Source organism: Hypomesus transpacificus, chromosome 12 (genome assembly GCF_021917145.1).
Source record: "Hypomesus transpacificus isolate Combined female chromosome 12, fHypTra1, whole genome shotgun sequence".
Classification (NCBI taxonomy): domain Eukaryota; kingdom Metazoa; phylum Chordata; class Actinopteri; order Osmeriformes; family Osmeridae; genus Hypomesus; species Hypomesus transpacificus.
The window spans coordinates 5,073,929-5,101,081 of NC_061071.1; the positions used below are offsets into that span (position 1 = coordinate 5,073,929).

The window sequence follows — 27,153 nt, forward strand, 5'->3', positions numbered from 1 at the left end:
ACACAGAGAATATGATACCAGGACAGTTCAAATAAGCAACACATCCATCTGAACATCACTCCACTGGTCGTTACTGTCATCTTCATACACCTTTCTCCTTCTCACTTTACATGCCCTGGCAGAGAGAGAGAGACAGAGACAGAGAGAGACAAAGACAGAGAGAGACAGAGAGAGACAGAGACAGAGAGAGAGGTGGGAGTAGGGTTCAGAGAGACCGCAAGGTGGAGGGTGAGAGATGAAAAGTGTAAAAAATGAAATGAAAAGGGGTGAAAGAGAGAGGGAGGTGGACAAGGAGAAAAGAGGAGAGTGAGGAGCAGGAAGGGTTCTCCAACCGGTGACTTCATCCTAAAGGCCGGATGATATCTAGTTCTGGGAAAAACAAACACTCGACAACTTCAGACGTGCAGTCTCTCCTGTGAGGGTTCCACTAGGAAGTTTTAGTGTTAGGGTTAGTATAGTCGTTTATTTATTGCTATCTGTATATTTAGGAAGTTCACTTATCTAAGCTCAGCATAGATGTAAATTTGTTCTGTGTACTTATATGTTATGTTATGCCAAGTGCTTGCGTTGTCTTGTCTTAAGAATTTCAGTGCCCAGTCTAACCTTGTGTTGCTCTGTGCACCTGACAAATAAAAGACTTGAACTTGAACTTGAACTTGAATGTTTTAAATTTCACTCTGTGGTTTATTGTGGGTGGATTCTGATTTGATGCAGATGTTTCATTTGCAAGGATGATGTCTTTTTAGCTTTCGAGTATTATGGTTCATGTTATACATGGTTGTTTCCCTTGTTTTTCGGGATCTGAGTAAATCTGTCCAGTATATAGTGGCAAAATCAAACCGAATCAGCTTTGGCTAGTGAGTGAAGACTTACTACATCTGTAGGGGTGAAACCATCACTAACACTCTCTTCCAGCCTTCGACAAGGGTGGGCTGATATCCTCTGGAAAAGAGAGAGGGAAAAAGAAAGAGGGAAGGAAAGAAAGGAGAGACGATGGGAAAGAAGGAGGAAGAATGCCTTTCATGTGTGTGGCAGGCGGGCAGGCAGGCAGGCGGGAGGGCGGGCGGGCGAGCAGGGTGTTTCGGTTGGTTGGCCGGTCTGCCAGTTGGTCGCCAAGCCCTTCAAAGACAAGCCGCACCAAAACCCCTTTGCCTCACCTCGTCCCATGCTGAAACAACACTTCCGAGATGGGTTCTGCTGGGTTCTCCAACTCAAACATGACCACACTGGCGGATCCTCACCAGAACCCTAAGGGGAGCAGAGACGATGACAAGAAACTGGAGCCGGTTCTCCCTGCTTCTCAAGGTAGGTTTGTGGAGGGCTCAGTCTGGAATTGTAGCTCCTGAGACCTCCTGATCCCCCTGGACAACATTCTAAACATGGACAATTTAGCTTATATGCTTTGAGGTGGGAAGAAGAGGAGGGACGATGGTTAACTTCTAACAGCTACGACAACAGTAATGGATAGATCCATAGATATTAAATGCTGCTTTTGAAGCAGACAGAAACCTCCCAAACCCAAACCCTAGAAGGAACTGTGTCAATCTGTTGATGGCAATGCCCACTGCCAATGAACCTACCATGGGCTTAACAAGCTTTTCTCAGATAAAATATCAAGTATCTTCCTCTCAGGTCAATCCTGACACAGAATTACACAGGAATGCATGGGAGCAAGTCCCTGTTGAAACAGCAGAGTTCATCGAGTTTCTGGGTTCCTGTGGGCCGGCCAAACAATGGAGAACACAGTTTCCAAACTCCTGGGGCTACTTGTTGTGATGTTGTTGTTGCTGTCTGGAGGTCTTCCCCACCCAGGGTGAAAACTATTGTCTTTCTAAGAAGGACAGAAAGGGCTTTGGAAGGGGGGTTGGTGGATAAGGTGGAGGGGGGGGTCTCTGGTTTTGTCCTGTCATCACCATGTACACCACACACACACTCACATTCACTCCCTCCCTCAAACACACACAAACACACAAATCTGGGTATCCGAGCACTGGGGTGTGTCCGGTGTACGGATTCCATCAGCTCAGTGTTCCTTAATGACAAAGCCTTTGTGACAGCTCCCACCACTATGCCACAATGGTGCTGGAGGCAACCAGCAGCACCAGAGGCAGGAAAGCATAGACGACATGCTAGGGATAAAGTTGTCAAGCGGAGTGACAGTTTTAGAGCGTTGGTTCAAATCCAAACTCTGTGGATTAACCAGAGGGGATTAAACACAGAAAATGGTCCAAAACACAATACATTTGAATGAGAGTCATGTGAGGATATGCAAGAACACATTCAAGTGTGTCTGTGTGTGTGTGTCTGTGCATGTTCTGCCACATAAACTTTGTATGTGTGCTGTAAAGAGAATTGTCCCAAGGTTGTTTTGGATTTGGCCTGCGACAAAGAACTAAAGCACAGTTCCAGAAAAAGGAGAGATCAGGATTAGTCATTTAATAAAACAACAATTATTATGGGGAATTAAAACCATGTTGGATTAGTCCTAAGTGTATACTTCCAGAACACTCCGGGGTTTCGTGTGAGTTTGTGTGAAGAGGGATCAATGACACCGAAACCGGGAATAAGGGGTAAGACTAGACGACTCCTCATCTGCAGTGTCAGGTCAGTCAAAACAAATCCATCTACTGTTGCTGTGGTAGCAAGGACTTCCATGCTTGTTGCACATCCAAAAGTCTTCCATCACTGTTGCTTAATTAGGGAAAGAAACACTTGAACACTTTTTAAAAAGAGCCAACTGTAGAAAGGCAATGCTGCTTTTAGTATTTTGAAACTGCCTTTTGGCGACACTATTAACATCCCAGGCCAAATTTCCACATAGCGCCAAACTGGGAAGTGATTTTGAACAATTGTGAGCAGAGCCATATTATATTTACTGTTGTAGATCATGACCTAGACTCAAACACCGGTTCACCAGACCCAGACCCAGACCCAGCCCTCGACTCAGACTGATACTCAGACCCAAAACAATACCCAGACCCTGACCAAAACCCAGACCATTACCCATTACCTGACCCGGATCCTGACCCTTACACTGAACCAGACCAATACTTAGACCCTGACACTGGTTCACCAGACTCACACTTACCCTGACCATGAGAGTGACTTTGATTCTGACCCTGATCCAAAATTGGCACTCAGACCCCTACATGGGGCCCAGGTAGTAAAAGAAACACCAACAACCCTATTATCCAAGTCATAGAGAACTCACTGTGCACTGGGATCCTGAGAAGCATTCAAACATCCACACTTCAGTTTTCCACTGTTGCTTGTTGTCTCTTCTACAGTTTGCATTCTTCCACTTCACCTCCCTGGCCAACTACCAGACAGATGCTTTATGGTGTTGCAGTGTGTGGAAAACCAGCCCGCAGCCCAGAGCACTCAATCACATTTGAGAGATCTGTTGACGCTTTGGCCACGAAACCTCGACAGTTTTTAGGGATGAAGACATCTAAATCAAGGGAATTCCTTGTTTTTAAAGTCTTAATACAACGTCAGTTGAAATGATTGCATTTTGAATCACAAGTACAAGCACAAAAAAAGCACTACTAGCTATGGAAGTTTGATTGCTTTTGACAATCCAGGAAGTGCTTTGCAAAGTAAACGTTCCGGAAAGAACTCACATCAGCGCCTGGGCAGCAGTCACCGGGGAGCCGGTTACCACTGAGGTCTGGGCAGGATGTAGGGCAGGTCAGTGGGTTGATGCTGTCCAGGACCCCAGAGAGAGACAGCTGGTCGGTGCCATTGAGAGAGAGAGAGAGAGAGAGAGAGAGAGAGAGAGAGAGAGAGAGAGAGAGAGAGAGAGAGAGAGAGAGAGAGAGAAGGAGAGAGAAAGAGAGAGAGAGAGAGGGTAGTAGTCTTGATGGTGCTAATTCCTACCGGATCTGCTTGTGAATGCATAGAAGAAGAAAAAGGATTCAGATCTCATATAACTCAAACAATCAAAGCATGAAAGTGTGAACATTTCCTTTTGTGAACAAAACACGGTCTTTTCCTCACTATTAATTTCCTTGTCGGCGTGCTGTAGGACCGCATTCAATAGATGAGCCATATCTTTTGCACACAATCTCTGCACCTGCACTGTGTTTCTGAAAGAGAAAAGGACATCGCAGCAAATGTCCGAAGAAAGTATGGAGCATAAGCAAAAACAAACCAAAACAAACAGGTAGATCTTTCCATCTGATAAGAATGTGACTTTCCCTTGTCAAGGTATTTGCCCTTCAATAGCATCCACTCACACATAGTGTACACACTGAAACACACACAGATGGCCAGGTTTTTCCAAAACCATGGAAGTTGTGTGAGTGAAGGTCATATGTTCCACAGAATGTCCACATAGTTGCTTGGGAATGTGTCAGTTAATGAGCAGCTGGCTGAAGTTGAGATCATGTTTACAATGTCACAGAGTCCAAAAAAATCTTTCACAGTGATTTGCACTATCAAGCAGAGCCACAGGTAGTTCAAATCATTAAACTTTTGTCTCTGAAGTTCAATGAAAATATTCAAATTGGAGAACTGTCCTGTCCAATAAACCTACCAGAACTCAAGCCTCAGGCGAGTGTGGGTGGACTCAGATGGGTTATAAGGGACCGTAGAGCATCAGTGTGTTATGAAGGAGAGAGAATACATGCTACAGTCTTCACTCTGGATGTGTCAGCATTAAATCTGGACCCAGTCAGAAGACCTGGAGTTACAGGTTGAAATCTGACCCATCCACATCATGGTGGGCATCAGGGCATCAACATTAGGTCAAAGGTCAATATCGTTTTGTTTGCCGTATGAACAGAGCTGGGTCAAAGATTATTTGCAGGAACTTTTGCAAACGAACAAGGGTGTCGTTAATTTAAGTCGGCCAATCAATTGACCAATGGAAACAGTCTTAAAAGAACAAACATCAAGGTAAATCAAACTCACCTCAAGTACATGGGGAAGAATTTGACTATGCTCTACGTGAGACTGTCCGAAGGCCGTGCAGGTATGAGGACATGCTGGGTTAAACCAGGAATGAAGCGGCTTATGAGTCCCACCTGCCTCAAGTTAGAACACTCCACCTGCCTCAAGTTAGAACACTCCACCTGCCTCAAGTTAGAACACTCCAATGTGCACTTGTGCCCTTTGAAGGTGCAACTGCGATCCTCAAAGACGTACATTTGAAAAAAGCACTTTGAAATACTGTGGCCAGCTTGCACCTTTGGGAGAGTCACACATGTGGCTGCCAGATAAACTACAGTCCTGTAGATATATAGGACCACAGCAGGCCTCCATAAAAAAAGTTTCTCGATTGATTCCACACAGTAAATGTTTTGGGACGAGGATTTTCTGTAAGAGAAATGGGAATACATCTAAAGGAGGAAATTGGGGACAGCAGGGATGACCATCCGACTTTGGGAGTTTTGTCCAGGATGTACAGTATACTAGGAACATACAGGAAGAATATGGAGGAGCAAAGTATAAGTCCAGTCTTTAGTCATCTGTTTAATCACACAGGACAAAGGCAGACATCGTCTACAGCAGAGACAACTGCACTCAACCACAGATGGTTCAAATCCTGTGGGTCTCATAGATTGCCTTGTGGCGACGTTAACCACTAGCCTAACCACCCAGACGCACAGTATGTCTTCATGAGTGGCTGACGGTCTGGCTGTATTTAAAACCAAATCCTTCATTATTATTACCCTGAGCTGTTCTGAGTGGGAAGCGCAGACCCTGTCATTGTGGAACCATTCATTTCTCTGGGACATTTTAAGGGGGACATATTTCATTTGAACACCTCGGAAAACGTCCCAGAGTCAAAATGAGTGATGTCGCAGGTGTGTCCAGTCAGCTGCCTGTGTAACGAGCGTGGCCGGCTACAGTCTTTAAAGAATAACACACACACACACACACCCCCCCCCCCCCCCCCACACACACACACACACACAGTCTCCTCCTTCTCTGTTAAAATGTCTGGGGAGACATCCATGATATTAGTGTTGATATTAGCCCTGCTGAGTGTTTCTGTGTGTGAAAGAGAGGACAGTATGCCCAACATAGTTACAAATCGGCCTCTTTCTTGATCACGACCCTCACCACCTACACAAAACAGAAAGGTATGCTTCTCACGATCCTTATCATGTAGCATTGTGCGTGTGTGTTGTATGTTTCATTGTTCATGTAGGAGAGCAGGTCGCTCCAATGGCCATGTTGTTCCACCTTGCATTTGACTTCACGCCTGCAGAGACTATGGGAGACGTCTCTATCTCTCAGGCGTCACTTGACGGCTTAAGCCGACAGGAATGTTCTGCGTATCCCCCAGTTGTTCTCTCGAGTACACGCCTACAGGCGGACGATAATAGCATTAGTGAAGGTAACCATTACCATTAGCATCACTGTCTGTCAGATGGGGTGCAGCATAGTCATTAGCAGCGGTTACCACTAGCGTGCCATCTAAGTTGTGGGTGAGTGGTCACAGTCAAGGGGTCTTCTCTTTATGCAATTCTCCATACTACAGTACACCCCTTGTAACAATCTTAAATGCAGACAGACACACCCACTTTTACATTTTCCCTGCATGAATACAGCCCACTGACCCCCTACAGGACAGGTCTGCTTTTCCATTTAAAGAGAGATGTTGTTACAGGTGGCCCATCTCACTGACGTGAAAAACCAAGGAACCGCAGAAGACCGCTACAACAAGTCCTCGCCCGTACCATTCTCTGGAGCCCTAAAAACCACTTAGCAAATTCGAACACATGTTGAATTGGAAACTTTTCTGACAACATTTTGGACCTTGTATTTGATCAGAGCTCCACATACTTTGAAAATCAGTGTTAAACCTCTACCATTTGCACAAAGTTTACATCTGAAAGTCGGTAGTTACCTACCTAGTAAGATGTCCGAAGTGGATTTCAATCCCCTTACCATAAGCTTTACCCTTCATGGCTTCACAGTTACCTCCTCACAGAGATAATTTATTCTGGATGCATCAGTCTGGAGTGAAGTGCACTTTGGCTGCGTGCATATGTGACAGATGTCTGCATGTAGGTCATGGTCATTTTTCAGTTTTTAACGGATCATGAAAGTGCAAGCTTTCAAGTGATATATCATACATTGAAATCTGAACATTTTTGAAGCAAAGAGAGCTTATTTGAATGTTGGTACCTCACAAATCAACTAGCAGAGGAAATCCCCTGGAAAGATTTGTTAACTCTTTCACACTTTCTACGGGCTGTTAATGGGTCGGAAAAATAGCAGGTTAACTCCACCACCAACCATGGACATCTGCATTGCAACTGCGCTAGCTAACTAACATAGCTAACAACTGGCAAAGAAAGGCATACAAACTCATGGCTGTCGATTCAGGCTCAGAACAGAAACAGAAAAACAAGAACATGCTGGCCTAGTCTACATATGGTTAAATGATCACACAATCCCTAAACAGGAACGGTAGATAGGTATTAAACTTACCCAAGTACAAAACAGAATGTTTCATGGCAGACAACAGTGTTGTGAATTGTGTAGGCTACATTGTTTCATTTCCATCATGCACATGCTCCAAGATAAACACAACTTTTAGAATTCCAATGTTGATTGTCTTACCAGCAATACATTTGTTAATAGCAGTGGGCCAGTGACTATTAACAAGTAGTGTAGTATTTAGTCATTATTGACATCCCCCATAGTAGCAACAAACACCACGGGTCTTAGTTATTTTATGAGATTAACCATTCACATACATACTGTATTCTTACTGTGATTTCTCTGCTTCTGCATGATTGGTAACGGAAACACTACAGTGTTACTGTTTTCCGCAACTATTGAATTACTGTAATGCAAGCCCCTGGATCTTAGTGTTGTCTAACAAACACCTATTGGCTGTCTGTCATCTTTGTTTTTCTCTTTTCACTATAAACACCATCCTCTGACCTTCATGCCTCAGTAAGACCTTTCTATTAACGTTGTGTGTCTGCACTGGTCATTTTTACGTTGAAGTGTGTGTTGAATTATCTCCATTTAGCTGGTTGATTCTTATAAACCCAGAACCTTAACTGAGAGCCACACGGTTCCAGTGGAGACAGAACTTTCTTCCACAACAGCCCACCTCAAATGGAAGTCGCTTGACAAAAATATTTCTTCATGCGCCAATGCACTGTTACAATCTAGAGATGGTGGCAGTAAAGATAAATTAATAAATTAATAATTAAAAGTATGGAAATAAAGAGAGTATGACAGAAACAAACACTAGTCTACAGGACATAAAAGTCAATGAACCATTTTACAATATCAAATGATTGCTGTAAGTTACACCACTAAATGAAAGGCACCCATTAGAAGCTTTCCCAAAACAAAGTATGACTTGGGCCACTCAAGCCTGAGTATGAGTGCGTAGAGTGTGGTGTACACTGTAGAACAATTCTAACAGGGTTTAGTGATCTTCACACAATGTTTACGCTTCCCTAGATAGAGCTGGTTTGAGAATATGACACAGACACATACAAAGATTTTCATCACAGCGTCACACTGCCCGAAAGTGTAGACTGAGGGAGTGTGCGAAAAAGAGAGGAAGAGAGGCAGAAGGTGGGTAAGAAAGAAAACAGAGATAAAGAGAGGCAGGAGAAAGTCTGAGGAAAAGAGGGGAAGGCGTGGGGAAAGAGTGCAAGAGTAAAAGAGAGAAAGGGGAGAGAGGGAGACGAGAAATTAAGAGGGAAAAAAAGGTGGTATTCGTTCTGCGTGTACCATATGGCGTGTACTGCTGTGTGTTGAAGACGTGCTGATGTCAACGTCCCCTGCAGCTCCTAGCTACAGCATGACTGTGCTCTGACATGTCGGTTCAAGGCTACGGTGCCTGAACCAAGTTTATATTCATTAACCCTAAACCGACAGGTTTATCAAACCCTTAAAAAATGTTTTGATTGGTAAATATTTCTAACCATCATCAATGACTGCAAATAAAAAGACATAAAAAGAAAAACTAAGGAAAAATGGCAACGGCTCAAACACTTTTTTTTTTGTTTTTTACTGTAACTGTATTGCTTTAATGTTTTTTTTTCTCCTTAGGAACAGGTAAGCCATGACAATATAATGCAAATGATGAAAACAAAACATTATGAGAGCCTTGTGTACATCTCTAGCTAGCATTCACACATTCAGTCTTTTCTGCACAAGGCCTCAAACTCTTCCTCCACACAAACAAACACATTGATAACTATTCACCTAACGCCAACAGACCTAATGTGGTATTGCCAGTTTAAAGTATGAATGACTTATATTTAAAAAATGTTATCTCTAATGATTTTTTAGTTTTTTCATATGATCATGTTTTAAGCGACTCAGATATGGATACCAAAACAATATTGTTAAACATTTTTTTAACAACACTTTGACCAATAATATTGCATTGGACCTCTTGGCGACAGGTAGAATGGTACCATACATTCCTTATCCTTTGCTTTTAACACTGACAACTGAGATAATGTAGTTTAAAACATGAAAGATTGTATGAAACATACATTCAAAATGAATAAATAAGAGAATAAATAATGATGTGAGGGATTTAATATACAGCTTTGGGACTTTAACAAAACAAGCTAAACAAAGATGGTACAATGGAACTTCATTAATTACTGAAGAAGAACTGGAATAATATGAATCAATGGAAATGTAACTTTCACTACTGACATTCAATGAAATCAAAGTTGATATGTTCATATGTTTGTATTGTTTTGCTGTTGTTGGTAATGTGATGTTCCACGTGCATGTAGGTAAGTGCTTTTTACTTCTATTTTTGGGGTACGACGTGGTTGTTATGGAAATTACAAGGACTTTTGTCAGTAATTGCAACGTGTTGTCGATCTGCATAAGTACCAATGAAAAGCAAGTGACAAATGACAGACAAATGACCCCAACTGAGATATTTTGGCTTCATATGGCAAAGTTCAGAAGTTTCATAAGAACATGTAAAAAGCAAAACCTGTGGACAGTATAGATGTGCTTGGATCTTTGGCAAATAATAATATTATCATAACGGATGCATACCATTGCTTACATATTGCATTTAAGGTTGGCTTATCAGTTCAGTCATCCTCATGCTTCCCATACAAACCTGCATCTGAAACCTTATCGAACAGCTGCCCCCAGAACTACAGACATCAGTTACGCAAAGTCAACAAAATTGGTGCACTGTTTTTAGACAGCAACGTTTTAAACAGCAACGTTTTAAAACAAACCCTTGCATTTTGTCGTTGAGAGCTAAGCTGTCCATGCACTTGTCCTGTAAGAGTCCTCTGGGTCTGTCCCATACCCACACATGCCCTACAACATCGCTCTCAGAGAACACAAAGACAAAACAAAACATGGAGATCTGAATAAAGAGACAGGGACACAGTAATGTACACCATGTATATTCAGACGCCTTTCAAAGCCTTTCTGACTTTGAAATCATTAGCCAAAATAAGTATATCTTTTTTCTCAACCCTTTAAGTAAATCTACTCTATGTAGACTGTACAATATATGTATATATGACTTGTAACCATGAGGGAACTAAGCAACAAAAATAAATACTTTTTCGCTATGTCACCTTTCAAAGTAGTTTATCTATATACATTTAACAATATTGTTTTTTTTCTCTAGCTTATGGAGGACAGTGAGCGTTTGTTTGTGTGTGTAACTAGCAGGCCTTTTCACACAGTGTGGAAATGTCTAGGTTCTTTTTTTCTTCAATTTTTTCGGCTACAGGTATCTAAATGCAAATCAGAGAAAATGTTGATTCACCATTGAGTTTGAAAAACAAAAACAAAGACTTTCCTTGATACAGTGAAAGGTAACCCTGTTTCAAGATGGGAAAAAAGGGAGTAGAAATATTGCATCTCATCACCGGGTAACTATGTCAACAATGAGTTGTCTACCAGTTCTTCTTTTTAGAACTCAGAGAAGAGTACAAAAATTTAGTTTTCATGCAGTCTTTCACAAGTCAAACAACCTCTAACGCCCCCTATAAGTCTAAAGGGGGTTCAAATCTTCTTCATTGCACACAGCATAGAATAGAGTCTTGGTGATGTTGAACATAGCTTAGAGGAAGGGAGGGGTGCACTGGGACTAAAACATGCAGGACAGTGCATAGGCCCAGGCCTTAGGACCTGTCCCTGGGTGTCTCAGTGTGTTCAGTAGCAGTTGCAGTGTGAGAGTAGCCAGTCCAGCAAGCAGGAGTTGAAGGATCAGTCCATGGGAGGAATGGCCCAACGGCTACCCCTAGTGGACAGGAGGTTTCAGCATAATGCAGACCAAAGCCAGATCCAGGAAGCACAAGTGAAAACAGCAAAATACCCACATAACCTCCCCCGCATTCCACGGGCAAGATGAATCCATTTCCACCAGATCAGATCAATAAAATCAATTAGCTCTGGGATTGACTGGTCATCCCTGGACCTCAGACAGGAAATCTCTCTGGCTTAGTTGGACCACAGTGCGCTGTTCGATGAATTTGGTCTGCTATGTGAAGTTGAGCCCTTAACAACATACACCAGGCCTAGAAATGTCCACTTGAGGGTTCACTAATGACTTTTGTAGAGGGTTTAAGGACCAAGCTTAAAGATAGAGCTAACATGCAAAATGTCATTAAATACTCTTTTGTAATGAGCCATAGAGGCCAACTTTTTTTCTGAAGACAGAAGAGTTTACGAAGCATTCTTTCTTTTCTTTTTTTGATAGCTTTTGTTCTTTTTTTTGTTTTGTTTCTCAAAGAACCATCTATTCAAAAAGAAGAAGAAAAAAACAAACATAAAATGGCTTAAATTGACCATCTGATAATTATTTGTTCTGAGTGCTACCTTTGGTTAAATCAATCCAAAAAACCTGAAAAATGTCAGTGTACTTTTCCTCTCACTGAACGGTGCATTTCCTTTAGTCCTTAATGAGCAAACAGCCTCTTCCTCAAGTTGTTCTGTTGGGGAAAGAAGTTCCCTCCGTCTCCTCAGTTCATCATCTTACAAATCCACCCAACACGTCCTCAGCCGCCATCTTGAAACATCTCCAAGTCCTTCAGACATTAAATAAACATCTTCGAAGTAATAATTAAAAAAAGATCAACCGACAATAAAAGAGGAGGGAAATAATTATCAAACACAATTGAATGAAAGTTAAACAAATGTGAAAAAATTGCATCCTCCCCCCCCAAAAAAGAAAAAAAAGAAGAAAAGCCTTAAAAAAGGAAAAATATCTAAATGGCTGCCGGCGGGTTTTCATGGGAGATGGGTTTCATCGCTTCATCACCTTGGAGACAAAACTAACAATGGCGGAGGCGGGTTGGTCAGGATCGAGCTCTGCAAACAGGTGGCTGACGTTGTCTGTAGTGCTGCCCTGCTTCCTCGCCACAAACCCAAAAAGCCTATAGGAGGTAGGGATGGAGGGAGTGGGGTGAGGGAGGGAGGGAGAGAGGGAGGGAGGGTAGGGGAAGAGGGAGGGGAGGAGGGAGGGGAAGAGGGAGGGGAGGAGAAGTCAGGGATGAAAAATATGACCCACTATGAATCCAGCAGATCAATCCTCGGGGTATTTCTCCTCTGATGATTGTTTCACTGATTCATTTTTTTTAAATTATTCGACTACTGATCACCAGATCAGACAACCCTTTAGAAGGATCAGTTAACCTACAGTACACAACACCTCATCTGGACATCACTGATGTATACTTATATGAAACATCCCAGAACATGGGAGACTTACTTTACAGATTCTCTTGACTCCTGGCCCCACCTGAGGATAAAAAGCAGTAGCATCAGATTGGCACTAAAGCTTGTTATGGCATGATGGACCACATAGTAGCCACACCTAGTAAGTTAACAATAAGTAAAGATGATGCAAAAAATGACGTAGTTATACAATCATTTTGTATTCTTTTCCATCTTTCCAACAAGCATATGAGATAAAACCATTTCAGTAACGCCAAATTACGCAATCGTAAATTCAAATGCAAATGAACTGTCATCATTAAGTGGAAAGACAACATAGAAACTAGAGCAAAGCATATTTTTAAACATACTTCCTGTTCTGGGGGTCGATGTCGCAGTAGGTAACTGTGCTGATGGGGTAGTGCCGTCTGAAGAAGATCCTAACGTGATAATAACAAGGCATTCAGCATCGATTCTCTGCCATTGAAAAACGACAATTTCGACAATGTGCGTACAATGTGTGTGGCTGTGTAAGGCTGTCTGTGTGTGTGTACAGCATGTGTGTGTGTACTCACTTTCTCTGACTGTCAGTGAGGGTGATGCCCTGTGAGGACACTTTGAAGTGGACGGTGGTTGCCGTAGGCAACGGGTCGGAAGCCAGCGTTTGGCTAATGGCCTTGGCCACAGCCTGAGGGCCCGTCAGAGACTCCATGTCCACCGAGTTAATGTAGAGAACGTTGCATGCTGGGAAAACAGGTGGACAGATACATATTCTGCATGCTGTATGCTTTTGACGTCTTTGTATTACAGAAGTCAAAGAGGGTTTCATCAACAATTACAATGAGGATTAATTTCTGGGCATGAAGTCTTTTCATCGAAACAAAGAATGATTGTGGGAGATGCCACGGCTCAATGCCATGCATGATGTTATTATTAACAATTCCTCATGCAGGGAAGCTTGAAAATGAGTACCATGTGACAAAATAAAATAGATGGGCTGGGGTATACAAGTCTCTGTTAAGAGATTATCAAGAGATTATCAGGGTTTAGTTGAGGTACTTTCAGTAGAAAGTAAAAGCTCTTCATCCAAACTCTAGTATGTGGCCAAGGCAGGCATGCTATTTGCAACCCTGGCTGATGCGCGTTCTAAGGAGTGTCCTATCAGCAGTCAACTTTGGTCAGTCAGGAGCTCATGCAGTAAAGAGTTCAAGGTCAACAGATGTAACCTCTGTATTTACCATGAGCTTCCTCTGGGGGCTTCTGGGATACTGGAACATAAGAAATGTGAAGAAAATAAACAGACTGATGGATGGATGGATGATTGGGGTGCTGCACAGCAGGTCTGAGTGTTGAAGAGAGATACAGTGAATAGCTACTCTCTGTAGGTCTGACTGAATACCACTGCTGTCTGGGAGTAAGACCAGGCAACTGGCTGAGTGTATGTGATTGGAAGTGGTTTGGAAAGATGTTTGGCTGGGTGGAGGTGGTTTCGGAAGCTGATTGGTAGATGGGGGAGTCCTTACCTGCTCCCTGCTGCAGGACTTCAGCCACAGAGTCAGTGGGCGTGGCCAACTCCAGGGCCTCCTCGTTTGGATCTGTGAGTGACAGACGGCACAGCCAATTACAGAAGGTCCTAGTCACACAATGCCTTCAGCAAGACTCACACAGTAGAAAGAGGAGAAAGGGAGGTACACTGTCAAACTTTGATTGAGGAATGGAAGGTGAGATGCGGTAGGGATGGAGAGAAGGAAACAGGGAAGGGCTGAAGGCTGTTCACTGGGATCAGAAAGGATTGACAGTGGCTCCCAGACACAAGAAGGGACTAATGTATGAGTTTCTGGTGACATGGAGATGAATAATGGTGTCAAAAAGTATTACTTCAGACTCATGGCCAGAGGTCTGAACAGTTAAAATGCTGGTGTGGGGTTTTCCACAATGTTTGAGAATGTTCTAAAAGAATGTGTCAATTACATAGATGTTAGGGCAGACTATGTTATGTCTATGTTGTTAAGCAAGTGTTTGAAAGTTAAGAATACGGGACCTTTTGATTCTTTCTTTTGTCTCTTGGCATTTTACTTTGCATTGTGCTAGATATGCTCTTATTAAGCTTTTTGCTGAGCGAAACATAACTAAACAGTATTCAACCTACTTGCCTCGGGGGAAATGTCCCTGTACTTACTGTAAGTCGCTCTGGATAAGAGCGCCTGCTAAATGAGTAAATGTAAATGTATTCTTTTGACAAGCAATGTCACAGAGGGCTTCACATACTGCATTAGCCAACCTAAACCCTCAATGGATAAAAAACCCCTTTGATTCCATTCTCTTCAAAACCAGAGAGACAGGGCGTGAAGGAGACAGGGATGGAGGGATACAGGAACAGACAGAGGGAGAGCTGACCTTTGGTGGGTATCATCAGCTTGCAGGGCAGAGCCAGAGGAGTCATAGAGTGTTGGTACACCAGGGCAGACAAGCATCCTGCGCACACACACACACACACACACACACACCCACACACACACACACACAGATTATTGAAAAAGTTGCACACCACTCAAATAAAGTCGATGGCACCAGTTAGGCACGGTACAGTGCTAGTTACTGGGGGTTCTACTCACCAAAGTAGGGTTCGTTGGGGCAGCCCTTCAGACGAACGCCTTTGGCACTCGTCTCAATCAGGAAGTGCCTCACCAGCTCGTTCGTAATGTCGCCCACTGGCACGGGAAGCAACGGATGTGAACGTCATTGAACATTCACGTATCGAGTAGAAGGCTGAGGCGTGTGAAGGTGGATGTGCGTTGTGCTAAGACGGTGTGTGTGTGTGTGTTACCTTTCTTGTTCTGCTGCACGGTGGGAGGGGGGCAGGCCACCTTCATGGCCAGGCCGTAGGCCCCTCTGAACGAGTGGCTGTCTCTGATAACAAACGCCCCTGGCTCGCGGTCCTTCAGCACACTGATAGCTGAGGGAAGGACAGGAAAGGAAAGGAAGACAAAATATACAGAGAATATTATGTTATGATTAGGCTCCTTCCTCCCCCCCTCTCACCGTCCTCCTCCCATAACCCTGACGTCTCCTATCATATCCTAATTTCCCCTAACTTGTCCTCTCCCTTTCCTCCCTTCTGCCTTCCTTTCCTCTCCCCATCCTCTTTTCCTCCTCACTTCCTCCTCCCTTTTTGGCTCTCCCCTTCCTCCTCTCCACAAACTCTTCCTCCGCCCCTGTCCTCATTCCTCCACTTTCACCTTCTTCCTCCCCTCCTCCTCCTTCCTCCTTCCCTCTTCTCTATCCTCACCCATTCCTCCTCCCCTTTCCACTCTCTACTCATCTTCTCATTTCCCCTTCCTCTTCTCCTCTAGCCTACCTCCATTTCCATCCTCTTCCTCATCTCTCCTCCTCCCCTTCCTTTCTTCTCTTCTCCTCATCCTCCTCTCCTCACTCCTTCCTCCTCCTCTTTCCCCTTTTCCCTTTCCCCCTCTCCTTGTCCTCCTCCCCTCTCACCTTGTTCTCTTGAGATGTCAGGCTTGTACCAGTACTTTGAGGTGTCCTGAACAAACTTGACGTTCATCTTGATGTCTGGGTAGCCGTCTGCTAAGGGACACACAGGCAGAACACACACTGGTCACATCCTCTGACGAGACACACATCCCGCCTGCTTCAGGAGCTGTCGCAAACACACGCCAGCTGAGAACAACGTCTCGACTGGGACGAGAACTCTCGTCACAGGAAGTAGCTAGGGCCCGTGTCTCACCATAGATGGAGAACTTTGAGAGGTCTGGCAGGGTGTGCGAGCCGCTCACACTGGGCGTGCTGCCCCCGCTGGCCGGCGCAGATGTCGCAGCCTTGCCCTCCAGCGAACCGTACGACATGCCACCGTTCGGTCCCTCCCGGTCGCCGCTGGGCATGCGTCTCTTCTCTGGGAGCACTGGAAAAGAGGGGGTGGGGGGCACCCCCTGTCTGTCGTCAGGGGTGCTGCTCCCGCTCCCCATCCCGTGGCGGCCCATCAGGGGACTGGGCGGGACCGGCGCCGCACTTTTGTGGCTCCTGCCAACCAGAGGGCTGCCAGGGATGCCGTCTCTGCTCCCATTGCCTGGAGTGGCGTGCCGGGCTAGGGCCGGGCTCGTCTGATTGGCCAGGCGGCGCTGGAGAGCGGGGCTCGGGGGGGTGTTGGTGGCGACGGTGCGGTGGAGGGTGTTGGGGCTGCCGGGGACCGTGTGGACCCCCATGATGTTGACCTGTGACCCCTCGGGGGAAGGGGGGCGGTGGTGGTAGTGGGGGGCCGAGTCGCGGGCGTTCTGGGCTCTGCCAGAAGGGTGGGGAGTGTTAGACAGAATTGTGGGACCAATAGGAAACCCTTGTCTCATGCTGTAGAAAAAGTGGGCGAGGGAGACAGAGAGAGAGAGAGAGACAGAGATAAAGGTAGTGCGAGACAGAGAAAGAGGGAGAGAAAAGTAGACTAAGAGACAGAAAGAAAGAAAGAAAGAAAGAAAGAAAGAAAGAAAGAAAGAGAGGACCTCACTAGAGATAGAGGAATAGCGTGAGAATGAGAGAGAGACTTCAGACTTCAATCCAGTGTTGGACTCACCTGTCTGGACTGAGGATGGGGCTCCTGGAGGAGAGGGGGTTGAAAGAGTGTGCACGGCCATCTGAGGAACACAAACACATAGTTAGTGCCTTGACGAATACCATCACACTCAGATGAAACTAGGGACATCAGTGACATCAAAGTCTTCATGAATGACAAGGACAGCCAATTATAGATGGCTCACATACGGTGTAAACAAACATGTTATGCTCATATAAGGCTGTAGGCTGTACCTCAAAGACTATAACACAAATACAGGAACGCAAAGTCTGTACCACAAAGAATGTGACTGAAATACTGTAACACAAAGGCTCTACCACAAAGACTGTATCCCAAAGGCTAACATGATGAGAAAGACAGGGGGAAGAACAAAGAGGTGTGTGTGTGTGGGGGGGGAGTTGCTATAGAAATGGTCTTACCTTGCTCGCTATCACTCACAGATTCAGAGTCTGACAGCGGAGAGAGCAGGAGATAGACAGGTGGAGAGGAGTGAGCGGATGACAAAGAAGGAAGAGAGAAGGAAACCATTGAATGCAAAGCAAGAGATCGATAAGGGTTGAGTGGGGGGGGGGCTATCATTTGTGTGTGTGTGTGTGTGTGTCTACTGACCTGATGCGCCATGGAGCATTTCTGTAGGGTTGTGTGGCTTCAGTCCCAATGTAGAGAGGGGAGTTTTGACCAAGCCAGGGGGAGACCTCGCTACAGGTGGAGAAACAGAGAGAGAGGGATTGAGAGAGAGAGACAAAATATAGCGATGGATAGACATGACTATTAACCTTACCATACAAGTAGCATAACAGACTTACAAGTAACAGCACAGACTCAGTAACATACTATACACACTAAACAAACACACACACACACTACCAATTATCCCACACACACACACACACAGACAGCTTAGAGCACGGGTTTAACACTACACCATAACATCAGCAGCAGTTTACAGAGATGGACATGATGACATCATCACCCCCTGGGCATGCAGGGCTAGGACAGGGACATGCAGCACAAACACTCTCTACTGATCTCTCACTCTGGGAGACATGGAGGGAGTGGGGAGAGAGCGAGAGAGGGAGGAAGTGGGGAGAGAGAGAGGGAGTTGGAGAGAGAGACAACGAGAATGTGCAGAGAGAGGAGTGAAGTGGGGAGAGAGATGGAGGGAGTGGAGAGAGAAAGAGAGACAGCATGACCATGGTAATCCCAGCAGGGTTGGGGGCCTTTTAAGGAAAAAGACATTCAAATCCAAACAAAAATAAAGTCAAATCAATGACTTTCCAATTCGGGGTTGGCAATAGAATCCCTTTGGGCAAGAGAATGGACCCCAAACTCAGTGGGAGGCTTAGCACAAGCAGCTTAGTGAGAGCCAAAGAGAGAGAGAGAGAGAGAGAGAGAGGGAGGGAGGGAGGGAGGGAGAGAGAGAGAGAGAGAGAGAGAGAGAGAGAGAGAGAGAGAGAGAGAGAGAGAGAGAGAGAGAGAGAGAGAGAGAGAGAGAGAGAGAGAGAGGGATAGCACCCGCTTTCCGATAAAGGTTTGGACCTACATGATATTCACATAGGCCCGGCAATGGAAATCAACATTGATCAAAGGTTGCGTTTCAATGTTAAAGGTGGATGTTCAAGGTGGTTTTAGGGTTGGAGTGTGGAAAGGGCACACACACACACCACTCATCCAACAGTCCCATGCTTTCTCCACTCACCAAAGAATCCCCACTAATTCTTTGTTTGTCTGCGGAGCAGGCTAGCAGTGCTGAAGGCAAGGCGGGCGTTGGGGGTAGATGTAGGGGTGTTTGAGAGGCAGTAAGAGAGTCGGGGTGGGCAGGTTCTTAGCAGCCTGGCAGACCAGACTGAATGCCACAATGACGATTCCTTCCTTCACTCACCAGCCTGCCCCTCTCTACACAAGGTCAACCAACTGGCCCAACTGGAACCCACTAACGATCAACCCTCAGCCGAGAACAACGAATCTCATGAGGTCTGGCAAACGGATGTCAATCGTCAATGTCAATCAGACAATGCTGATTGGACAGTCCGTGAGGTACACTTGGGCCCCCACTCTGGTCTCCATGAAGAGAGGCTGATGGGTGGAGTACAACAGGATGTGGTCAGAACAGGCAAGCTTTCCAGGTCAGGCGCTTCCTGCCAGCACAGCGTGTTTGTTCACCTCCGGCACAGCAGAGGGGAGGGGGGGAGGGGGACAGGGGGGATGGGGGGGGGCAGGGGGACAGGGGGGTGGGCAGGGCGACTTGTGTTCCTCAAAGACATTGTCGACAACCCTACAGAGAGTAGCATCCCTCCCACCAGCCTGCTCACCGTGTGTGTCTATGGAGTGCATGTGCCCATGTGTGTGTGTTTAAGTGTGTGCAGCACGTGTATGTTTTCATGTGTGTGCATGTGTCTGTGTGTCTGTGTCTGTACCCGTGGGCGTAAGTGTGTGTGTGTTGGAGTGTGTGAGCGACACAGCAGTGTGTGGATTCGTTCTGAACGGGGCTGGAACAATGTCTTTGATTCCAGGCAAGCCATGATCAATCTATCGCCATGATGAGTGAAGTACTTCTGAGGTCTTACTTAAGTTATAAATGACATAAAATACAGTGCGGTTTAAATGAATCTAGGTTCCATTGAGTTTGTCTTGGATTAAAACTCATAGATACAACTCAATTCATGCTGGTTAACAGACTTCATGACTTCTGCAAAGAGAAAGGAAGATATTGTTTGGTTACTTTAAGAAACCCACCACCAAATTCGACCAGAGAAAAAACGGTACCAGACGTTTGACAGATTGGCAGCTACATTCGGTGGCTGTATCCCAAGAATCACTCGTTCAAACAAACCAAGGCTTTCAAAGAAAGGAATGGCTGCTCAAAATGCCATAAAAACCCTGCCCATAACGTCAGATCCAGAGACTTCAAACAAGAGCCAACCGAGAAACCAATGTTTTTAAGTTGCATCTACGGTTGTGGCCAGTGGCACCCTCTATCTGCAGGGAGGTGAACTTACACATGTTGGAGTAGGGGGTCTGGGGGGACACAGGGAAGGCAGGGGTCAGGGGGTAGGCCTCACCACCACTGCCGAAGGTGGGGCTAACGGCGCCACCGTCAGCATCATCATCCTCATACGCCTCCCGGTAACTGTGCATGGGGCCCTAGAGGGAGGGGAGATCACACACACGCAGACGGACACACACGGACAGACACACACACATGGACAGACAGACAGACAGACACAGGCAGACAGACAGAGGCAGATAGACAGACACACACACACACAAACACAGATATCAACACGCATGGACAGACACACACACACACGCATGGGTGGACGCGCACACACACACACACATTGACAATAAACACATAGAGATTGAAATGTGGACACAGACACAGACAGCACAGCACAGACAAACACACAAAAGTTACTACCACTGCTACTTCACAAAGGGAAACAATGAACAATCCAAGGAGTGATACACCATTATGATCCTGTTCACACAGCGCCTGGGTTAAATACATATCAAACAGGGATGAGTTAAATATGACTCCATTTATCAGTTTCCACAGGGTAATCCAAATCAAGTGCACCCAAAGCATTAGGCAAGATAGTATTAAACCCAGGTCTGTGAGCAGAAAGCCCTTAATATACCTCTCTGGGTCGTCCTCCTGGGTTGAGGGAGATGGCGTCGGCAAAGTTAGGAGAGCGCGTCGGTGCCCCCATGTGGCCTGGAGAGTCGCCGTGTCCGCTGCTCTGGTACTGGCCCTCGCTGGTGGTCCGACGCCTCGCCGTCTCTTGGGCCTCCTCCGGGGTCATCCCTCGGGAACGCATCCCTGGAACACCACACATAGGGAGTCAGGAGGGGGGAGGTCTGGGGCTATCCCTGCTTCATGTATAACATGTGGGGCTTAGTGAGGTCCCCCTGAATGAACACAAGCTGCAGAATGGATTTATCACTTTTAAAACTGTGAGTGACAGGGTTGAATGTAGTGGGGAAAGAAGAGACGCTGAAAGAAAAGAAGAAAGCCAGAAAGAAAGAAAGACAAAGAAAGAGATTGTATGAGAGGAGAAATGGGGGGGAAGTGAAGGACACAGAAAGCGGGAAACAGAAGAGAAGACAAAGAGAGGGAGAGAGAGAGAGAAAGACAGGGAGAGAGAGAGGGAGAGAGAAACAGAGAGAGAGAGAGAGAGAGAGAGAGAGAGGGGGGGGGGGGGGAGGGTGGATGGGACAAACCAGAAAAGGAATAGGAGCGATGGCGGTCAGACTGTTGAGGGCTCATGCTTGCACTGATGCCCCGGATGCGGGCGTTGTACTCTGCCAGGGTGAGGGCGGGCGATGGGCAGTGAGAGGAGGTGGAGGACGTGGAGGAGAAAGTGGAAGGGGAGGTGGAGGAGGTGGAGCAGAGGGTTGAACGAGCAGTCCACAGAGAATAGAAAATGGACGGACAGAACCAAAACAAACAGAAAGACAGGAAAGAAAGAGAAATGCGTCAGGGAGAGAGAGATCGTCATGCTTTGTGAGGACTAACGTCGCAGTCCTACGGTATCTGCTGTCCGACAATGCACATTATGTTGATTATGTTAGATGTTTTAGAGAACTATGAAGCTAACCTGTATAAACAGAGCCAAAACCTCACTGTAAAATGCCTCTAAGAATGCTTTTACTGTATGACGAGCAAGCAGCTGTTTCAAGGTATATCCACTGAGGGGCGATAGAGAGATTTACATGTCCTGGTGGGTCTGAATGCAGAAAATGTCTGGTAGCTGGGTAATCTATTCTTACACTCTCCTCTGCTCTCTTGTCCTCTCATTTCCTTTCCGCTCCTCTCCTGTTCTCTCCAATCCCATCCTCTCGCCTTCCCTCTTCTACCTCTTAAAATTAAAGACTAGTTGAAATGGATTCCTATTTAATGTTGTCACTTGACTATAGACGAGTCGGAAAAAAAAGTTGAAGAGAAATACTTTTGAAAAAATCGTTCGATTTTTAGTGAATATCAGAAGGAACTTGACTCATGCTTGAAATGCATAACTTGAGTGAAACACTCTACTTGTGGGTGATAGGTCAGTTTTTCCTTACCGGCGATCCTTTGGGCCACTAGCCCCTCCAGGTTGAGTTCCTCCTCGGGCTCCGCCTCTTTGGGAACGGGAGAGGTGGAGGAGGGATCCTTGGGCTGGGGGGTGATGGGGGGCAGGGGGGAGGAGGAGGTACTGTAGCCAGGGTAAGGGGAGCATTCCTGGGGGTCCGGGGAGCGGGACAGGCCCCCTCCAGCAGGATAGGAGGTGAGGGGTCTGAGCTGGACTTGGCTGGGGGAGGTGGGGGAAGGCTCAGGGGGGTAGTGGGGGCCGGCATGGCGGTAACCAGAGTGAGGCTGACTGTGGTAGGGTTCCGGGGTGTGTGTGGGCGTGTGATACACCAGATGGGCCTTCTGGGAGTTGTAGGACCCGGGCGACTCCATGACGGGGCTCTGGACAGGTGAGGTGGACACCCTCCCTAGTGACCGGAGGGGCTGGCCGAAGGCGTTGTTGTACCCATGGATGGCGTGGTCGGCTTGGTACGACGGCCGGGCCAGCGTCTGGGAGAAGGGTCCCTGGGAAGCGCCCACGCTGTTCTCTCCAGAGGGGGCGCTGTAGGACTTGGACATCTGGGCGTTGGCAGGATCCAGGTCCAACATCAGCATGTTGAGCGCCTCTATGGACTGCTCTATGTCCCTCTGGGAGGCCGAGGAGGCTGGGAAGAGGGGGAGGCTGTGGGTGCTCTGGAGGGGGGGGCCGAACGGGTCGTCTGGCAGACTGTATTGGTGCCAGGTGTTCAGCCCCCTCTGGACCGCCTCTCTACTGCTCGTGCTCCTCTCAGGAGCGCGTGGCATCAGTTTGGACCCCGGTTCTGGGGTGCCGGCGTCGGTAGGGGGAACCCCGAACGACTGGGACCGGTACATCCCCTCTCCGTTCTGGTAGGTGTTATAGTCTCCCGGGGGAGAGGTGGAGTCCATGATGAGCTCCTGGGCCGAGGATGACGTCCGTACTCTGTGAACGGGCATCTCGACGGCGCGGCCGTGCACCTTCTCTCCCAGGACGGCCCTGTTCAGGTACGGCCCGTCGCTCTGCACGCCCCCGGTCGTCTCGGATGGGTAGTAGAGCTCCCCGGGCGTGGCCTGCCCCTCGAGCGAGGAGAGCGTGCCGAGGCTTTCGACGCTGTTGCCCTCCTGGCTGATGGGCAGCTCGTCGTCCAAAATGTCCGTCTCCCGTTCCTCCGTGGAGGGGGCGGCGATCAGGCGGGCGTGACCCCCGTTGACGTGCACCTGCGCTGGGACGAGGTGGCGGACTCCTCCCCCTGGGCTGGTGGTCCGGTAGGTCTGGCTCTGCAGCACGGAAGGGGCTTCCAGCCCACTGAGCAGCTGGTCCAACTCTTTCTTCTCCTGGGGACTGAGTGGAGGGTGACCAGGGAGGTGGATGTGGTTGTGGTTGTGGTTCACCCCGCCGTGCAGGGGCTGGCTGTGGTCATCGGTGCGGTCGGTCTTGATGGAAGCGGTCGAGTTCCCAGAGTCGCTGCTCACCGAAAGGGCGTGGTCAACTGCGGGCAAGGAGGCGTGGCCTACCACGGGAAGGGTGTGGTCTATGTTGGGGTGGGCGTGGTCTTGGTGCTGTAGGGGGGCGTCGGAGCTGGTCAGAGGGTTGTCCAGTACAGGGAGACCATTGATGGTGACCACACCCTCTAAGGATTCTTTCTTGCGAATGCGGGCATACAGGCTACCATCCAGAGGACCCTGGGTGTGAACCACATCTGGTAGGGAAGATAGAAACAGACAAGAGTGGAGAGAAGAGAGAAAGGTAGAAGAGGAAAGAGGAGAGAAAAGGATGAGAGGGTTAGTGCTTTTTGAGTATGTTAGGGAGGTTCTGCAAAAGCATCTTGTTTACACACACACACACACACACACACACAGCCCTGGGACTATGCCTGCCTCACACCCAAATCTCCTCAGACAGAGAGAGTGAGTCAGACATGGAAAACAGTTTCCCATGCTGTGGTCCCATGTTATGAGACAGAGCCCAGCCCTGCATAAACACTGCAGTAGAGAAGACGGCACTACACTGTGGGGCATTTGGGGGTGGGGGGGGTGGGGGAAGTTGATCTCACTTTAATACCATCTCTCGGTCAGTTCCACTGCTGTCATTGCGGTGTGTCCCTCAACTTCTACGACTGGTAACCAGTGACAACTCCCCCGTTCTATTTATAGGGCAAATGTGTGTGAGCGTGTGTGTGTGTGTGTGCGAGGGGGGTCACGTTGCGTCAACGGAGCCCCTGTGGGTCTCGCCGGCACCGCCTGGAGAACAGCTGGGCGTTGCCGTGACGGGGCGGAGGGAAAGGGCAGCGACAGCAGCAACGGCAGCTCCCATGTGGACATGAGAGAGGTCAGATCTGGAATACTGCACTCTGACACATACTTCTGCTTCACCATGGTAACCACACAACCCCCCAGATAAGGTCATTGCATTTCACACCAATCATCGAGATAGAATACTGGATTTCCTCCCAAAAACCTGCCATGAGGGTCACTCTATCTATGTAGATCTTTGATCTCGTGTGTGATCTAAATTCCACAAGCATAATCTCCACTGTTCTGGAAACACTTCCATGGCAACAGTTCCATGGCAACCTTATTTTACTTCCTAGTCTTCACTCCTTTCTGGCACCAAGTCTAATGTAAACACAACATCAGGAACCCTGCAGATGTTCTACTGTTGGTGACCTATAGAGTATAGAATCAGATTGAGCCTCAGTGCACAGGTGTTATGGAAGCGATGACTTGAATGATCATGTTTCGCCTCACAGGTTTGAAAGGTATGGACGCACAAACTCACTCACACTGGCTTTTTTAGAGGATACACCTTGTCGACAATTTCACCATTTCCACAACTGCTTAGAAGAAAATGTGCTATCCAATCACACCACCAGACTATGCACATAGTCCTCTTGTGAGTGTGTGAACATGGACGGTCCAAATAGACTGACAGATGGTCAAGAGTTTGAACTAGCTATTTCAGAGCTCATGTAAACAACATGGCACACACACTAACAGAGAGAGAGAGGCTAACTAGCACAAACACATTTCCCTTCTTCAACTGTACATCCAGAAAGGCAACAGTTTTTCCTCGACCAAAATTCTTCCCAAGCCCCACAGAAAAAGTATTCCTCTAGAACTACTCAGGTCAGTCCACAATACGTGAATAATAACAAAGACCTCACCAACTTCATGGGAAAGCCTTTCTTACCTGTCGCTAGAACCTTCTCTGTCCTCCTTCAGCTAGCCATCAAGAGATATACTTCTTATTCCTCCTCCTACGGTAGGTGAAGGTTGAGTGCTGAACGTTGTCTACACCAGTCCTGGGTGTCCTAAGTCAGACCTGTCCACCCCTCTATGTGCTGCCTACTTGGTTGACCCCCCTGTCTCTCCACACCTATCTGAAGTTGGTCGTACCATTCCCTGGAGGGAGGGGTGAGCTGGCATGCTGAGAATTGACTGGGCTTCCTGGCAAGAGGGGTCCTCCCAAATACACCCACACACAGGCACGACACAAACACCACTCCTACACTGGATAGGCACAGCCCAGCACTGACTCTGGCTCTATGACATCACAAAGTGGGGTTTCCCTCTTTATCTATGCCTCCCTCTTGTGCTTTCTCTCTCTCTTGATTTCTCACTCCCTTTTTAGCTCTCTTTCCCTATCCTCCTCCCTCTCTCTCTCATGCATTTTCTCTTTTTCCCTCTCTGTATTTCTCCCCCTCTCTCAAACACAACGTGGTGTTGTAGTCATTCATACAGACTTCTTAAAATGCTGTGGAAAAAGCTGTGTGTGACAGGAGTCAAGCTGACAGGGTCCTTTGTTAGGAACTACCTGGCAACAGAATCAGTGACTTGACACGTTGAAAGGGATAGTCATGAGAAGATTAACCTAACTTTCGGTCCAAGCGACACTGACCCTATTAAGTGACAGGTTGGTGAACGCACAGTGCCTTCTGTGAGTCAGTGTCAATTGTAATTGACACTGACTCACAAATATACTTTTTTCCCCTGGTAGCACTGGTGCTCCCAACAAACACAATTTGGAACACCCATATTAAGGAGCACCACAACACAATTTTATGCAGACACCCCAACCTGCAGAAACTCATTTCAGAGAGGTGGCTTCTTGGGATATCTGTTTATGTAATAGACGTATTTGACGTCCATCACTGGGGCTTTACACATCCTGCCGCTAGGCTTTTAAATTTGGTCTTATAGCTCAGTGTTTTTCAAAGTCTGGGTCGCGACGGTGGATGGAAATTGGGTCGGCAAATATGTTTTCATAATAATTTTGTCATAGGCAGTGCTCGAAGTGGGCCAGTACTCACCGGTACGCAGCACCGGAACTTCTAGTGTGATTTCAGGTCATGTGGGACACATTTTGGTAGACCTGTTAAAACCTGTTAACTCACCCTAGTTGTGTTTCTGTAAATGGTTTTAGGGCTTAGGAAAATTTTCATGTTGGAATGCAATGAGAATACACAGTATTTTAGGAGCTACACACTTTCAAACATAACATGACCCCATATTTCACTAAGGCAGCATTTTCAGGTTATGTGGGACAGCTTGTGTGGTAAAGTGGGACAGTCATCGTCTGTCAGCCTAGTCTGCTAATATTAATAATAATTTGTTTGTATACAACAATTCTAGGTGCAAGGGTGTGGAAGATTCATTTACTTGTGGGGTTTGACTTATAATAGGCATAAAGTGTAACTGATGTCAACCATAGTGATCTGCGGTCTATGTGCTAGCTAGCTAGTCACGATGCGTTAACATTTCGTTGGACTAGCGTTAGTGGTCACGCTTACAAGTCTGAAAGTGCTGGTTTGATGACAGTGAAAGTTGTTATTTAGTTGGGAACTTATGTGCAGTGTGATGT

At 46.8% G+C, this 27,153-nt stretch overlaps 1 protein-coding gene across 10 annotated transcripts in view; it reads right to left on the minus strand.

Moving 5' to 3' along the window:
* Positions 1–8,990: 8,990 nt before the first annotated feature.
* Positions 8,991–27,153, minus strand: part of LOC124474376 (tensin-like) — an 80,489-nt gene continuing 62,326 nt past the window's right edge. For 5 of the 10 annotated variants that reach the window (XM_047030412.1, XM_047030422.1, XM_047030421.1 and 2 more), the window contains 18 exons: positions 22,289–23,992; positions 21,446–21,526; positions 20,863–21,044; positions 20,221–20,365; positions 17,831–17,920; positions 17,641–17,670; positions 17,222–17,282; positions 16,388–16,938; positions 16,138–16,227; positions 15,470–15,598; positions 15,258–15,353; positions 15,040–15,117; positions 14,166–14,237; positions 13,881–13,910; positions 13,218–13,386; positions 13,014–13,082; positions 12,698–12,727; positions 8,991–12,362 (listed from right to left, as the gene is read on the minus strand). In XM_047030412.1, the coding sequence (XP_046886368.1) occupies positions 12,233–12,362; positions 12,698–12,727; positions 13,014–13,082; positions 13,218–13,386; positions 13,881–13,910; positions 14,166–14,237; positions 15,040–15,117; positions 15,258–15,353; positions 15,470–15,598; positions 16,138–16,227; positions 16,388–16,938; positions 17,222–17,282; positions 17,641–17,670; positions 17,831–17,920; positions 20,221–20,365; positions 20,863–21,044; positions 21,446–21,526; positions 22,289–23,992 (3,737 nt within the window). In that variant the 3' untranslated portion in view covers positions 8,991–12,232. The remainder of the gene's footprint in view (positions 12,363–12,697; positions 12,728–13,013; positions 13,083–13,217; positions 13,387–13,880; positions 13,911–14,165; positions 14,238–15,039; positions 15,118–15,257; positions 15,354–15,469; positions 15,599–16,137; positions 16,228–16,387; positions 16,939–17,221; positions 17,283–17,640; positions 17,671–17,830; positions 17,921–20,220; positions 20,366–20,862; positions 21,045–21,445; positions 21,527–22,288; positions 23,993–27,153) is intronic. The other 5 variants (XM_047030413.1, XM_047030416.1, XM_047030417.1 and 2 more) reach the window with 5 other exon arrangements.